Source organism: Dermacentor variabilis, chromosome 8, assembly GCF_050947875.1.
Source record: "Dermacentor variabilis isolate Ectoservices chromosome 8, ASM5094787v1, whole genome shotgun sequence".
Taxonomy (NCBI): domain Eukaryota; kingdom Metazoa; phylum Arthropoda; class Arachnida; order Ixodida; family Ixodidae; genus Dermacentor; species Dermacentor variabilis.
This window is the reverse complement of record NC_134575.1, coordinates 41336502-41353782: the sequence shown is the minus strand read 5'-3', so window position 1 is coordinate 41353782 and position 17281 is coordinate 41336502. Positions and strand designations below refer to the sequence as shown.

General features: G+C 46.0%; 1 protein-coding gene across 1 annotated transcript in view; it reads left to right on the top strand.

The window, feature by feature from the left end:
• Positions 1 to 16332, top strand: part of LOC142591371 (uncharacterized) — a 149750-nt gene extending 133418 nt beyond the window's left edge. The window contains exons 25-27 of the mRNA XM_075703697.1: positions 6232 to 6321; positions 8958 to 9091; positions 16078 to 16332. Coding sequence (XP_075559812.1) covers positions 6232 to 6321; positions 8958 to 9091; positions 16078 to 16147 — 294 coding nt within the window. The 3' untranslated portion in view covers positions 16148 to 16332. The remainder of the gene's footprint in view (positions 1 to 6231; positions 6322 to 8957; positions 9092 to 16077) is intronic.
• The last annotated feature ends 949 nt before the right edge of the window (positions 16333 to 17281 follow it).

Below are 17281 nucleotides of genomic sequence, written 5' to 3'. Positions count from 1 at the left end.
ACTTGGGGGTCACGCTGACGGCTGTTGATTGTCCAGACGGAAGAAGGCTGGACAGAGACGGCGGTGTCAGTAGTACAGTGTGGGTCATGTACAGAAGAAGTTGAGATGCGGATACTTCGCTTCCTATATATATATATATATATATATATATATATATATATATATATATATATATATATATATATATATATATATATATTATGAACTGGGCCGCTATCTTGTACACGTTCGAAAAGCCGACGTTCGATTTCGCCTCACGCCATTGGACTAGATTGGCTTAGGCCCGCGATACCGGCGCAGCCTGGACAATCGCGCGAAGCGAAATCGAACGTCGGCTTTTCGAACGTGTACAAGATAGCGGCCCTGGTCTTCTTGCGGAATCACTGAAGTTTCACTTCAGGTGCACCTGTTTGTAGCGCTGAGAGAGGCAAGGCTGGCCATTTGAAAGTTGGCCAAGAGTTCCATCACATGTTGACGCTATCGCGTCGCGTGCGTGTGAGGCGAAGAGGTAGGACGTAATCACCACGTGTTCCTGAACCACCCTCTTACAAGTGACCGCTACTCTACGAACTCGGGCAGCTGGCCATTCACCTACACTTGAGGCAGTGTAATGAGGTACTTTCAACTAATCCTAGCTGAGGCACTGCCTCAGCGCATGCAGGGATGAAGTTGTTCGTTATCACACTGCAAGCCATTCATTAAAGAACATCCAGCACAAAGACTAACAGTGACTACAAACCAAGCCCACACAAGAAAAGAATAATGTCTCCAAAGAAAGTGTTAAAAGTCAGAAAGGGCCTACAGTTCCGTTGTCTGCTGTGGAGCTGCGAGGTGAACTCGAGATGGCGACGGAGGCAGCCCTCGGAGCATAGAAGCAGTGTTGAAGGTATAAATCGTTGAAGAAAAAGCCTGGTCACGCTCAGGCGAGCACCCAGGATCCGGTGATGCAGGAATAAGTCCGGTTGCAATGTTGAGAACAAGGGCAGGTCGCCTTGGTACGGTAGAGGACTCAACCCCGAACACCAAGTCAAATGGCTTGACCTCTGCTCACGGTGTATGGACTTGATTTTTCTGACGTCGCTCGGTATCTTCCTGCGTGCGATCATGAGAACGCTGTGACACGACCCTGGAAGGTCGCCCTGGCCAGTAGAAGACACGAAGCACGCGCGACTTCACTCATGCGCCTGGACCACTGGCGAACTCCTTCCTTCGCGCAGGCATGTTGTTCCACGTCTCCCCGATTTCTCTTCTTTTCTCTCTGCTCACATGTTGTTGTGGCTGTTCGAATTATTTCTTCGGCGCGCTCGTGCTACCGCTGCAACATCTCATCGTCACCTTCACATGGCTGACCTACTCCGATCACGGCACTCGCACACTTGACACGTCACAGGGAGTATGTCCCCCGCGTAGTCAGTTATTAGACGCGACAAGAAAAGCGATCAAAGATGTATTCCTACGTACATAATAAGCTCAAAATACTAGGGGCCCTTTTTTGCATAGTGGGTCGTAATCACTTTTGTAGTTTCTTTGACGGCAAAGCTGTTAGTCTCTACTTCGTCGGTATCTCCTGTGGGGTGTCCATTAAAAATATATATATTTTAACAGGAGGCTGCGCCCACGAGCGACATTTTATCAATATAATTTGCGTAAGACCATAACAACTGATCTCTTGTACTTCCCTTCGTCACACAGGCATAGAAAACTGCCTCCTAAGCTGCTACTCGGTTCTCACCATTCTCAGACTGCAGTTGGAGAAGGGGTTTGGTGTTCTAGTTTCCGCGTAGGAGAACTGTTTTCTCGTGCATTCTAATTACAATCCGATGGTGTTACGTCTGTAGGTTGTTTGTAAGTCGCACTGTACGGTTCTTCTGACGCATTTTACTTTGAGAAACTAAATTGGTTCATTAATTCACTTGCGCCAGGCAAGGACCTACAAGAACTAGGATGTATGCTGCAGAATCCGCCCACGAGCGTGCGTGGGTGGCGAACTTGTGTACGCAATGTATCAGTCTTCGATGCGTGGGCGTTCTGTCCGTTACAAGTGTCGCACAGCGTGTGCTGCGACTGTAATCGATATTACAGCGAAGCTGTTAGCCATTAGCCATTAGCCATTAGATAGCCATTAGCTGGCCGACAGTTTTCGTTTCCGCGTGCGCAGAGCTCACACAACAATGTGGACCGATCCCGGTGGCTGTGCAAAGAATCGGGAAGCGCAGTGTGCTGCTTGTCCAAGAGCATGACATGCGTCATCGCGTGACATCTTCAGTTGACGATGACGTCATTGCGGGGCATCACGTTTGACATGATGACGTCATCACATGCAGTCATTAGGCGATATCGCGACGTGACCATGCCGATATCACTTAACCTATAACGTTTGGCGAGATGGGGTAACGTAACCTTTTTTTGTGATGGCGCCATCTCCCGGCGTTTGAGGCGATGACGCAATCACGTTTCGTCGTCATGTCAAACATGACGCAACACGGCATCACAAACTTGGTCGCATGGGTTTTGTTACCATCGAATGCTAAGGCCAGATTTTTTGCTGCATGGCCCATATAATGATTTCACGTTTATAAAGAATTATCCCCCCCTCCCCTGCAGCTGTAGTTGTGGTTTTCCATAGCTTCGCTCGACATCCACTTTCGCAGGGCCGGGATGGCGAGTGATATTTATGGTAAATACTGTCCAACAACAGTACCACTATATTTGCTTGTATATTCGTAGTACAATCCAAAGCTATCATGTCTGCAGCTTGTGCGTAAGTCGTGCTTTAGGCATTTTCTAATGCTTTTTTACTTTTAAACATCAATTTAGCCTAATAAGGCACTTTGCTTGGCGAAGGTCTTAGAAGAATTGAGAATGTATGGTGCACTTCGCCCACGCGTGCGCGCGCGTGACGTACGTAACTTCTGGCGGTGTTGCTTGTGTAGCGTCATCTAATGTCAGTTGGGGTGGCACTTGTCTAAGTCTGTTACGTCTGTTATTTTCGAAATGAGCCAAATCCACAAACCGGAACTAGGTCAGGTAAAACTGTAATGACAAAAAAAAAGCTAGGTAACTTTCCCATAGAAAAACTGTTGCAACGAAATGTTGCAACAAGTTGCGACTGTCAAAAGAAACTATATTATGGGGTTTTACGCGCCAAAACCACTTTCTGATTGAGGCACGCCGTAGTGGAGGACTCCGGAAATTTTGACCACCTGGGGTTCTTTAACGTGCACCTAAATCTAAGTACACGGGGGTTTTCGCCCCCATCGAAATGCGCCGCCGTGGCCGGGATTCTATCCCGCGACCTCGTGCTCAGCAGCCCAACACCATAGTCACTGAGCAGCCACGGCGCGTAGCTTTCAACTGTTGCAAACTTGTGGCCATAAATTTGCCCTAGCTGACATGTAAAGCATATCACAAAATAGCTTTGATAGCGTTGCATTTAGCTCCGGTAACATGTTTTCGCTTTTTTCTCAACTTCTGTTTACGTGGATTTGATCCATTTCGATAAAAAAAAACTCCTATATAACGCCAGTTGTACTTGTCTGATGTCCGCACGAACTCCCCTGTACACCCACTTTCACAGGGTGGAATGGAGGCGGATTTTTAAATGCGTTAGCAGTCTCGGCGACTCACCCGGGAACTCTGTCTGTCCGTCCGTCCGTTCGTAACGCATAACACGACGCGCTGTACATTAAATATATATATATATCACCGCCCAAGCACTCATCATCATCATCATTTATTGGTCCTTAAAGACCCCTGGAAGGGGCATTACATAAGGGGGGGAAACATTGAACACAACAACGCAGGTCACTGTAAAACATTGTCACAATCAGTGATCAGCAGGGTATATACAGAAAAAAAGAGTACAAGAACCCTTTAAGCATATACAAATATAAAAATAGCAACAGTAAAGCAAACAGAGGCAAGCAGAAGAAGACAATGTCCACATCATGTTTTCAAATAGGACGTCAGCAATTGCCGGAACTTAAATGGATCGCGTTCTATTACAATAGTACACATGGTTGGCCAGCAAAGCTGGAACGTGCGACCCTGGTCTTTATCACTAGGTTAATACCGACGGTTCATTCAACGACGGCTTGGTAGGCTGCCGGTTCCTCGGCACGCAGTTGCTGCTTGCGCTCGGCTGCATGAGCCTGCTCTTGTGCCCGGGCTGCTGCACCGGCACGGCGTAGACGAGTTCGTTTCTGGTTTTGCCCGTGGCGTTGCTGGTCGAAAGCTGACTGCTCCTCAGGAGCACGTATGACGCGTGGCCTACCCATTTCGGAGCCGGAGGAAAACTGCGCACGCGCTTGGCGGCGACGGAGGCCAACGACGTCACTGGACTGGCGCCACTAATCCAACACCGCCTAGATAGCACAAGGCCTTTTCACTCCGATCCCATGACGTCATCTTATCTTACCCGACTGCCATATAATCTAATGGGGATGCTATTGAGCAGGCAACGGTGATTTTCACGTCACCGCTTTCATTGCGCCAGCCTTTTCAATGAAAATTTCTAGTCAGGTAAAGTGAGGTCATGGATCAAAGTAAACAGACCTTGTGATATCTAGGTGGCGTTGGCTATTCCCACGCCTCTCTTTCTCTCCTTTCTTTTTCGCGCATGCGTATGGGGTTGCGCCGGAGGAGTTCTCGGCGTACAGGCGACCGACAGACGGACGGACGAATCGGCTAGCCATACACAGCTTCGCTGTAAATCCCAGTCAATTCGATAGGACGAAAAGGCTGGCGGGGGTGAGTTTAGAACCTACGATCCCACGCTTGTGTCCTACTTATAAAGCAATATACCCACACTTGAAGCTGGTGAATACATCTAAACCATATCAATAAGTTGTGCCGACGGTAGCAAACAAATTGCTAAGATCAATGTCTACGAAGTCTTCCTTAAAGGATGCGGTAATTGTGGAATAAAAGCTATCGCTAGGACACACCAGATGACGCCACATGCCCGATGTGGCTTGAATGCCACATACCCGATGGGTTTCGTTGGTCGCTGGCTCCGCCTTCTATTCGGGCGTTCCATCACCGACCGAAATGCCACCGATCTCATGTGCTTCGCGCCACGCAACACAAATAAGCATTCCATGATTTCATAAGAAGTAATGAGGGATTATGTGGGTCTCATCACAGTTGATGATGGTCCGGCGCAGATAAATAAGGTAGTAAAGAGCGATAATGGTTTATAATGGTGGAAGCAATATTTAAGGTTGCTAACAACGGATAACGGTTGTTAAGGATCGGATCGATTGCGATAAGTTTGATAACGACTAATCAGGGTACTAACAGTCGTACCGAGGTCGGTAATGTTGATGACACCAATAAAGGTTGATAAGTGCTTATACTGCTCAAGTCAAGTTTAATACGATTGATAATGACACCAGGCTGCGTGTAGGTGAGCTAATGAAGCAATGCTTAAGCATACTTAGAAAACTGCAGTGAAATTTCTGCATAATTGTTTTTCTCTGTAGGATTTTCCGAGTGTTAAGTGTTAAGCCAGCTTGCGTTTAATTTAGGTGAAATGTCGTAGCCAATTGCGAACTATTACCAGCCTCTCCACTTTTGCCCCGTACACCATACCTGTCCACGTGGTGTTACGTTTGAGAATAGACATACTTTTTTAATACGGCCAGGCGCGTAGCGAACTTAGTGTTTTGGCACAAGAGTTTCAATGCGTGGCGTACGTGCTTTGCCACTAATATTGCAAGTTCGGGAAACTAATTAGGCAAAATATGCATTGAAGTTTGTTAAAAAACATGAAAATCCCATCGGCACTGAAATGTGCGCTACTGAATTTGAACGCTTCATTACATTACCTTGATCTCGCTTCTTATCACGAACGTTTCCGGCTAGCATGATAGCGGAGCCATCTTTCATGCTCTGCCGACAAAGTCAGTTTCAGTATGTCTTGATTTAGCGTTATAATTAGAATACCAAAATCCGAAACCAGGCGCCGCCTTCAAATCTGCCATATAAACTTCCACTCCGGAAGCTTCAACAGATTTCTTTTCAATAGCCGGTTGAAGCTTACGTCAATAGCAGCGAAGCATGTCCCTCTCACCTTATAACTCCTCTGCGAAAAAGTATCTCTGATAAAGCTCATAGCTTTCACAGGAAAAAGAAATGTGTTTAGCTTAAAATACATCGATGTAGATGCATAAACAGGCTGTCATTTTCCCCTGTTATGATACCTTACGCTTCCCCTATTCACCTTTTCAGATACGCCATGATGTCGGAGACTGCCGGCATATGTATCTACTTTACAAGTCAACCGTAGAGGCGGTGTGTGGAGAAGGGGTAAACCTCTTCGTAAGTATCAGCTCCCAAGTAGTCATTATTCAGGTGCAGCGCGATACAGATCACGAAGTTAACGACGAATGCCTCTCAAATGACACGTGGCATGGCTAAAATGGCCCGTAGTCAGTCTACCGTTTATGGTCCTTTGTGTCGAGGTAGCCTACCCACCTTTGCTTTGCTGATGTGTATTCTTGCGTAACGTCTCCACCTAGTGGGGTAATTGACTCTGGCCAAATATCGAATATTTTTTCGAATATACTAAAAGAACGTACACAAATGTATTCCCATACACAGGGTGCTTAAGCTAACTTTAGCCAGACTCTAAAAATATGCCGATGCAATTTCTAGAGAAGCACATCGTTGGTGTAACTCGCACAGCGAACTCCTTCGTCACTGCCCTACACAACAATAATCGTCATCTCTCTTGCTTGCGTTTCCTTTCTTGAAAACGCTGCGCTCCTAACATTCCGGCCGAGAATGATCTGTCATGCTGATAATGCTCATTCCATTCGTGTCTTGGAGGTACCGGGCTCGCAGCGTTAAAGAAATGAAATGCGGGCAAGGCAGATGACGATTATTGTTGTGTGGCAAATATACACCCCAAAACGTGTTTTTTTAGAGTGTCCTCTAAAATACAGTTGCAACCTTTGAGGTGTATCCTGTAAGATAAGCAGGGGTGGCAGAACAGTACCCGCATGCAACATAGTACAGATACCAATCATTAGTTCAATCCCTCATCATTAATCAATTCCCTCATCATCATTCATCCTGCTCACTATGGCCGTTACTTAGCAATGCGCATCACCTGCATTCTGGCTGTACTGTCACGCGACGTTTTATTTTGTACACGTTTTTTTTTTTATCTCGAGTGGTTGGTTTTGTAATGTTTAATAAACCGATTCATTTATGCACTGTATGCTAGGTGCGTCCTACATTTTTATGTTTTTTATTTATCTAGAGTGATTTTCATTGTAAACGCATCCATGTTTTAATTTCTCATATGCTAGATAATTTCTGATATGCTGTCGTTGATGCCATTGTTTGTTGGATTCTTACATTATGGTCAATAAAGATCGGGAAACTTGGTCTCCGTCCTTCTCGTTCATTCATAGCAGGTCTCGAATGCAGCAGCTTTGATGCCTCCAGGTGGAATATGTAGATTTATTGGCCAGTAGCCTTCACACAAAAGCTCACGTAGACCCGACGCCTGCGGTAGAAAGAACGTTCCCCATCTGCCTGCAAGGTCATGAGTGGAGGCGCTGGCTAACGCCCTAAGCTTAGGCCTAGTACATAAACATAAATACCCCAGAAAGTGGTTAGAGGAACGGCGCCACGGTAGCTCAGCTGGTAAGAGCATCGCATGAGTAATGCGAAGGCATGGGTTTGTATCCCACCTGCGGCCGCTTTCTCGTCCACTTTCTATTTATTTATCATATCTTTAGTGGATTTAAGAACTACGGACAATTTCCATATGCCGTCCTTGGTAGCATTGTTTGTTGGCGTATCAGGTTACGACTAATAAAAATTGGGCCCCCGGTTTGCTTTGTTCTCGTTCACACGCAGACGCGCACACACACATACATACAAGGCCAACAGACAGTGAAGCTAAGCAAAGCATAGGGTGAGTAGTTGTGGTTGAAATTGAGCTGTTATAATACAGTGTAAAATGGTCTATTGGTCATCTACCTACTCCCAAAATTTCACGCGTGACGCGAGACCATCGGGCAAGAAATTGTCTCCATATCTATTCGTCATGGTCCTGAACAGCGCTGGCAAGCCCTTCTAGAGCTGAATCTAATGCACATAAATAACCAAGATACACGACGGATTGATGGCCGTGGCCGTAGAACGATCGGTAGTGCAACGCACGCGTATAGCGGAAGTTGTGGGTTCGTCTCCCAATGGTGGCATGTTATCTTTTCTCCCACTTTCATTGTCCCTTTTCCCTCAATTATTTTCTACATTTCACTTTCAACCATAACTAATGAGACCCACTTGATCTTTTGTTACCTGCAAAGGACTGAAAATCAGGGCATATCAATGCCATGCTGGCCGCGAAAGTCCAAGGCAAGTTCTAGTAGACATGCACAAATGCCCACGAAAGCTAATGGTGGGACGATCGCAGCGGTAGTTCAGTGCTCATGTATCGTAGGCCTTAGCAGAAGACTTTGGACGTTGTCCCTCAACCCCCTTTTATTTCTCTTTTCCTTGTTATGCATAAAAAACAGTTCCTTCTCTGACCTGGTTGTCCATTGGCTTGATTTGATTGAACTATTGGTGTGATTGACGTCATTCTTCACGAGTTGAGTGTTGAAGTGGTTAAATAAGGTTATACCGCGTTTATATTGTGTCCCACATTAGTGGCTCGGTGGCCGCTATATTTTCTTGGGGCTGAGAATGAGGTAACGTGGTCACTTCACAGCCACCTCCGCTACACTGCAATAGGTGCTTAATGCAAAAAAAAATTATCAATATCTTAGTGTATCAGGCTTTCGCGTGACTTTCTACGAAGTGCCGGCTGGTCACAGCGAACTACGCCACCCTACACTATGGCGTCTTCGTGTTGCTTTTACAATGTCAAAGCCCCCTAATCGATATTCAGCCATGATATGGATGTGTTCAGCGAGTTCTCACTTTTTCTGGCCCAGGTGACATTCTGGTCAAGTATCATGTGGTACTTGATACTGGGCGTACCATGCTCTGCAGGGGCCTTCGTGCTCGCCTCCCACTTTGCGCGGTGCGCCGCTCATCCCGAAGTGACAAAGAACGTGACAAAGCAAGGGTGAGCAATATGCGTGCGGTTGACATATTTATTTACTCATACTGTTGTCCTCTCCGCCGTTACATAGCGTCAGAGGCCGCACTTCTACAATTAGTACACTACATCAATATTCCAATACTACATAGAGCCAAACGGCAAGTCAGTAGTAGCATTTCTGCAATTATTACACTATACGAATGAGGCAATACGTGAATAAGGGAACAGAAGCGAACAAAAGACACAGGCATAAATGAACGAAATATTTTGAACATACAACGATCAGTATTACAAGACTATAAGTGCAATGTTAACAAACGAGCTCGTACATGCTCCCATCACCAAGAAAAAAGAACGCAAAGCACTGAACACGTATACATGCGTGCATCTTTCACTGTAATTTTAAGCTGTTCGCAAATTGTTGTGAACTGGTGCTTCCTCTCCCTTACACTGGTAACTCATTCCACTGTTCCTGGGAAGAAAGGAAATACCGAAGCGCTAATGTGCTGTTGAGATATTTGAAAAGTACTGTCATTTCTTCTCCGTTGCGTTCTGCCTCCTCGTGCTATCAAATACTGTTTACTACTGATGTCAATTGTGTTTTCAGTGATACGGAAAAAGAACTTTAACCTGTATCCCGCCGTGGCTGCTCAGTGGCTACGGTGTTGGGCTGCTGAGCACGAGATAGCGGGATCAAATCCCGGCTACGGCGGCCGCATTTCGATAAGCGCGAAATGGGAAAACACCAGTATAGTTAGATTTAGGTGCACGTTGAAGAACCCGAGGTGGTTGAAATATCCAAAATTCATCCACTACGGCGTACTTCATAATCAGAAAGTGGTTTTGGCACATGAACCCAGGCTATGCGCCCAAGTTCAGCGAGCATAGGTAAGCTCAGCAAACCGACCATTCCGGAGGCACAATCTGTGCGAGTATATCGTGCTGGAATAAACCTTCCTGATAGACGTTAAACTCTTTCCAGTCTCAATTAGCCCTGACTGATAAAGGTCCCATATTATGCTGGCATATTCTAGCGGGGGGCCTAAGGTACGTTAAGTAGGCTGTTAGCTTTACTGACTATGAGGCTAACTGCAATTTCCGTCGCTACATCCAGAGCTTCTTTTACACACTTTCGCCTACTTTTTTAACATGGTTTGACCAGCCTAGGTTCGCGGATATATGTCTACGTATTTCAGCAATTCAAGCATAGAAAGAATCGAAGAAATTATTGCGTAAATAAAGTCGAAGATATGATTTATTTTATTCGTTATGCACAATACAACAGTTCTTATTCTCATTTATTTTCATTTTGCATATGTGGCACCGTTTTTCTATAACCTTAAGAGCGTCATTGAGTAATTGGGGATTTTCCATGCTATTCATTTCTTTGCACAATAGAAAACCTTCTGCCAAAAGTCGTACCATAATTCTGTCGTCAATGCAAAGGGCATTCGTTAAAATAGGCTACAAATAGTACAGGACCTAACACAGACCTCTGTGAGGCACCTGACGCCACGTCCAAAAGCTTTAATGTGTTCCACCTCTACGTATTGGGTTCTGCCTCAGAGGTACGCCGTTATCTGTTTTACTACTTTTCCGTGTATTCCCATATCAGTCGGTTTCACGATCAATTCTGCATGTAGCACTCTGTCGAATGCTTTTGACTGATCAAGATAGATGGCATGTATGTGTTTCTTGTTGTTTAATGGGCTGGCATAGTCATGAATTTGTAGCGGCAGCAGCATCGGCGTCGCACGAGTGATGACGTAGACGCTCGCGTCTACACGAGGCACGAGCGGCTCGCACGCTCCGGCACGGGCTAGCGTTCCGAAGGAGATTATTAAAAAAGAATGCTGCTCTAAGAGATCGAGTGTCGGTTTTTTTCTCTCCTGCGAGATGCGACATGGCTTCTCCAGTGCCGTGGTGCCCGCAGATGCAGGCTGCTGACTTCGCTGCCATTATAGGAGAGGACCAAACTCCCGTGATGCTTTCATAGTATCATGTATCGAGGGTGTCGCTGACAGGTACTTCCCAGTCGAGGACGGTCACATCAGGAACTGGTCCGACAATACACGTCTCGTATGCGTTCACAGCTGCGCAGATCAACAGCTACCTGTTCAAAGAACAAAGATTAATTACAGGTTAAATAGCTTCTGCCGCGTCACCGTGCCGGCTCATGCAGGCTGCTGACTCTTCTGCCTTTATAGCACAGGATTAAGTTCCTTTGATGCTTGCGTACTATCTTGTGCCGAGGGTGTCGCTGACAGGCACTTCCCAGTCGAGGACGGCCATATCAGGGACCGGTCATCGATACATGTCTCGCATGCGTTCTCAGAAGGGCAGATCAACTGCTCCTGTTCAAGAAACACAGACGAATGACAGGTGACATGGCTTGTGCAGTGCCATGGTGCCCGCTGATGCAGGCTGCTGACTTCGCTGCCATTATAGGAGAGGACGAAACTCCCGTGATGCTTTCATAGTATCATGTACCGAGGGTGTCGCTGACAGGCACTTCCCAGTCGAGTACCGCCACATCAGGAACCGGTCCGACGATACACGTCTCGTATGCGTTCTCAGCTGCGCAGATCAACAGCTACTTGTTCAATGAAAAAAGACAAATTACAGGTTAAATAGCTTCTGCCGCGTCGCCATGGCCGCTCATACAGGCTGCTGACTCTTCTGCCTTTATAGGACAGGACGGAATCCCCGTGATGCTTCCTTAGTATCTTGTGCCGAGGCTGTCGCTGAGAGGCACTTCCCAGTCTAGGACGGCGATATCAGGACACACATGTTGTTTCTGTTCTCAGATGCGTAGATCAACAGCACCTTTTTAAGAAATAGAAGACCTGTTACAGGTGACATGGCTTCTTCGGTGTCACCGTGCCCGCGCGAATGAGCGCTGCAATGTGGTAAAGGAATGAATAAATGTATTTCACTCCTAGCTAAAGTTCCCTTCATTTTGAACAAAGGAAGTAGGGTAGATAACAATAGCAGTACATCAAACGGACCTTGCTACCTACGATGCGTTTCTTTATTCAACGTTTTATTAGGACCTCATAATGCTTGAGCAACAGTAGAAGCGCCGAAGATCAGAGTCAACGTCACCGTCATCGCACTATTTCTGCACTGCAGCACGAATGCTTAAAAAATTACACAATCTCCAACTATCCATGCCTTGTGACAGCTGCTTCCATCTAATGCCTGCTAATTCCCTAATTGGATCACACCACATAATTCTCTACGAACCTTGACTGCGCATCTCTTGTGCCCCATTCTGCAATTATGGTGGTTCACTAGTTACCTGTGCTATGCATTACATGGCCTCCCCAGATTCTTTCCTTGCCCCTGGTATCAACTGAAATATCGGCTCCCCCTGTTAACTCTCTAATCCACACTATGGTTTTGCTGCCTCTTAACATTATCTCTAACATTTATCGTTCCATCGCTCGTTGCACGCACCCTTACTTCATCACAACTTTCTTTGTAAACCTCCAACTTTCTTCCTTATGTGTTAGTACCGGTAAAAGGAAATCATTCCACACATTTTTAAGGTTAGCGGAGAGCTTTCAGTCATGATTCGGTAGTACTACCATATGAGTTCCAAGCAACTTTTATCTTTCTATAAATCTTTTGTTCATAATTGATTTCTCTGTCAGCAATCGACAGAGTTTTGCATAGATTATACATGCTGATGGTCAATAAGTAACTCTAGTTCCCTTATCAGGCTCTTGGGCGCTACCTTTGTTTTTGACACTTTGAGCTTCAAGTGTGCCCTTATCCAGTTTTGCTACATAAGACAATGTAATCTGTAAGCTGCACGTTATTCGCCGTTGATCCTGAGTTTTAAGCCTTCCGAATCCAATAACTTGGACCCTTCTCCTTAACCATGCAGTGAATAGCTTTGGATAAATCGTGTATAATTTTCGTACCCCTTTCTTGATCGGCATTGTTCACTTTCTTGTGGAGAATTACTATAACACTGTAGTTTTTCTCGATATTTGCTCATAATTACGAAGGTAATGACGTAAGATTTCTATAAACCTTGACTACGCGATTCCTCGAAGACTGCAGCTATCTCCACTGAATACAGTGCATTTTCGTAGTCTATGAGAGTAATATACAGAGCTTAGTTTCACGCCGCAATTTCTCAATTGCCTGATTAGGTGCACGTATGTCATCCGTTGTAAAATACTTCTTCAAACAAGCCTGTTCTCTGGTTTGACTGGTGTTTCCCTGAGCCTATTAGAAACAGCCTTGGTGAATGTTTTGTACAATACTGAAAACAAGCAAATCATTATTTGTTCAATTGATAAACGTCTCTTTTCTTCTGAATTAGTTCGACGTTGGCGTTTTTTCAACTCTAGGAACACTTTAATTATTGCTTATAAAGGCGGTGGAAGCTTCTGTAATAATACTATCGAATATTATTCCACCTTCCAAACACGTTGCTGGTTACAGATGAAAGTTATTGTAGAACTGTCCGTCAGTATAAAATTATTCTGCTGCCTGTGCTACATCATCAAAATGGTTGATCACGTTGCTGTGATTATAATTTACTACTTACATCTTGCTCTTTCCTATGCCAAAATTTTTTTTCACTGAGTCGATGTTCCACGAATTTTCTCGTTCAAGGAAGAGGACGCTCCAAGTGTCTGAAAGCAGTGAGGACAAGATCGCATTACGCTCCGTTTTTTAAGTGTTATCATGTGGAAATATTGCCGAACACTACCAAAATATTATATCTTCGTGCTCCTAAAGTGACAAGGTTTCTGAGGATACCGAATTCTTGGGCCTGCGACGACTTCACGAAGAACTATCGTCGCCAGAAGATTCGAAGCATATGTGGAAGCGCTGACGCTAACGTAGACTTCGGCCGGCGACGTGGCGTGGGAAGACTCGCACATGCCGGATGCGGTGCTTGTGTGTGTGCACACAGGACTCCAATCAATATTTTACGGTCTCTACCGACTTTTCCCATCGCCAAGAAAGCCGAAGGTGAGCCGTTCCCGCCTCTTGTCAGACTTTTGAGTGGAAAAAGCTTCACGTTTTGACGGGAGTAGCCCCAGTCTAGGATAGGTTTATCGCTGCAGACGGCGGCGGTCGATCCTTTTCCTTTAGTCACCGAGCATGCCGGACGGGGCTCAACACTTACTCAAGGCCATATGTACGTGGATGAGCCAATTCCGGGCCCCTCTCGGGCGTCAGAGCTTCAACTAAATGAAGCGGGGGACATCCTGTAACATGTAACATGAAATAACGAGGCGCAGGGATGTAACGAGGCGTCTCTCGAGAACGACGCGGATATCTCAGCGTTTCAAACATGGACGGAGGACGGGAGGCACACCGTTCTATCACGTCCCAAGAAAAAGAACAGACAGAAAGGCGAAAAGGAACCCGAAGAGGGAACCGGAAGAAATATCAAGATATCCGAGGGCGACTCGACAAAAAATAAAGAGAGCCAGGCTAACAGCGACTTCCGACGTAGGAAACGCTGGACCGTCGCTTCTCCCGAAGGATGACGTCAAGGCCATTTTGAGGCCACAAAAAGACCTCATGGTTAAAGACCTGCCTGGATCGCAGCTCGCTATGGCAGTGACAGAAGCCCGCCAGAATACTTTTGGAGGCAGCAGTTTTTTCCCTGCGGATTCATCCCAGATCCAGTATTGCCATATTATCCACACCACACGAACAAGTGGCGGGAAGTCTGCGAAAAATCAGACAACGAAAATCAGGGGCAGATTCAACCCTTTAAGGCATATGTGGCCGACCCAGAAGATGTTCTGCGAGGCATTGTTCACGGTTTACCACCCATAACACCTAAGGCCGAACTAATGGAGAACCTGCGCATCCGCACTCAAGGTCTGAAGATTGAAAGAGCCCGCATGCTGGGCTCGTCCAAATAAAGGTGCTTGCAATATGCGTGTACTTTATGGGAGCGGAAGCGATCGGCTACCCATACAACTCACAATCCAGGTTTGCAAAATATGCCGGTCAATGGGTCATCGTACCGATATGTGCCCAACGCCCGATGTAAGCGTGCGTTCCAAATGTGGGGCAGCTGAACACCAGTGCTCGCCAAAGTCTGCCATCTGTAGCGACGAACACGTGGCGGCCGACAGTTCCTGCAGAAATAGGAGTGGATTTATTCGAAAAAAGGCTTCCCCGAAATCAAGCAACAGGGACCCTCCTCCCCCCCCCCCAATTGTTCAGCTCGGAACGAGAGGAATCGAAGAGCCAAAGGAAGTCCCGATCTAGATCACAATCAGGATCAAGACCAACATCGAGGGCACGCTAAACTGAAAGGCAACAAACCCGAGGACACCCCTTGGAAACCAAACCTCGGCAAACAAAAATTGGACTTGGGGAATGCTCTTCTGTGTGCTGTGTCCCGTGCGTAGTTAACTGGGCGCACAATTTTCTTATTCTAGTTTGAAAGCAGTGCAAAACGTCGGTCCTTATAACTTGCGTTTAATGTTTCATGCATTCCTTGCAAAAAATAGCGAGTGCGCGACCCCAATAAACACTACAATGTGCAGTCTGCAGATAACAAATGGAATGTAATAAAGCGCGAAGCAAGTTAGGAATAGCAATTTTTCGCCGTCTTGCTTTAAACTGCTTTTCAGTACACCCTTGCTGCTGATACCAAACGATTATTCAAACCCGTGACTTATGTTCTTTTGCCGCGAAGCTCCAAAATTGTCGGCAAATTTCAATACTGTGAGCTTTATTCCAGCGTGATATCACATGACATCCGGCGGAGATGGCTGCTTAGCGCGCGCTTTATAGGCTGAGGGACAGCAGCACCACGTCATTAATGCAAACTAAGAAGGGCCACATTAAAAACTGCTAGAAAAGCTTGAAAACTGAAACAGAACGAAAACCAGTGCTTTGAGCATTGGTGCATTTGCCGCGGCATTCTTATTTTCACAAAAATTATTTCGCATTGCAGCATTCAGGACCGGTAATGAATATTCGAAGTGACTTTACGCATTCCTTTATTTTCTTTACAGACACGCACCGGAGCTGAAGAGTGAAAGCGCAAAACGACGTGCCCCGTTCAACTTCCGACCTAAACACTGAGCCTGAGAGCGGGAGGGCAATTAGCCAACTGGCAGGTGCTACCCATCACACGGCGGCTATCACACGGCCGTGTGATAGCCATTCATTGATTCGCTGAACATTGAGTGATTCATTGAGTAACATGAACTCACGAGCTAACAAATAAAAGGAAACCCGAAACAATAAAGCGACGTGGCTTTCTTTTTTTCATTTCGGCGCACACAAAAAAAAATGACCAAGAAATTGGAGGACGCTTAAGCTTTGAACGCGACAGCGTTCAAAGAAACACCCTTGCTGCTTTTCATGCTCCCCGGCAACTGCGGCTTATGTAACCGTAACGTTTACCCGTTTGCCAAGAAACGCTGGCTGCGAACGCTATGCACGAAGGCGAGCTTTCTGGTAAAAACCCGGCCTCTTGCGTGGGTAGATCTCCTGTTTCGCACTTTTAATATTTCAGTCTGAGAAGAAGCTAACATAAAGGACATGCGCTGTTCGTGTTTTCTATTTTTTCATTAGATTTGTTTCTGGGCTGCCGTTCTCAAATTCCGAGGAATAGCTTTGTAAAGAATGAATGGCAAGGCATATGAGCAACTTTGGGGGTAGAGAAGTGGTTGGGTGCGTGCAGCTTGGAATTTGTTTCCAAAATCGTTTTGCCAAGGTGACGTCCAACGCCAGATGCCGGACGCGGGAAGCCGGATTTTCTCTGGCACGGGCTCCTGACGCTTTCGCGTTAAACTGCATTTGATTACTAAGAATTAAAACATGTCTAATTAGTTGCAGGGCGCACGCTTTAGAAGTCTTCTCTAGTACTCGGATAATATTAGTCGTCTATCCTTGCATGCACTTTGTTATTCTGCGCTCGCTAGTTACCTCTCAAGAACAATAGACAACTTTAGCTTAGCGTTCGCAGCCAAACGTAAACACGTTATGTACGTAAAGAAAAAGCGCTGTCATCACTGTGCACGCTCTGAACGTTATTGGGATCCTGTGGTTTACGTGCGCTATGATAACGCACGCTATTTGGCGAGTTTAATGTTCGGCATGCTTTCGTACGTAAAGAAATAACGTCGAACATGACGGCATCCATGGCTCCCACTTAAGAGTGAATTCTTATGATGACCACGCTATCACTCCGCGTTGATTGCCAGGACCTAT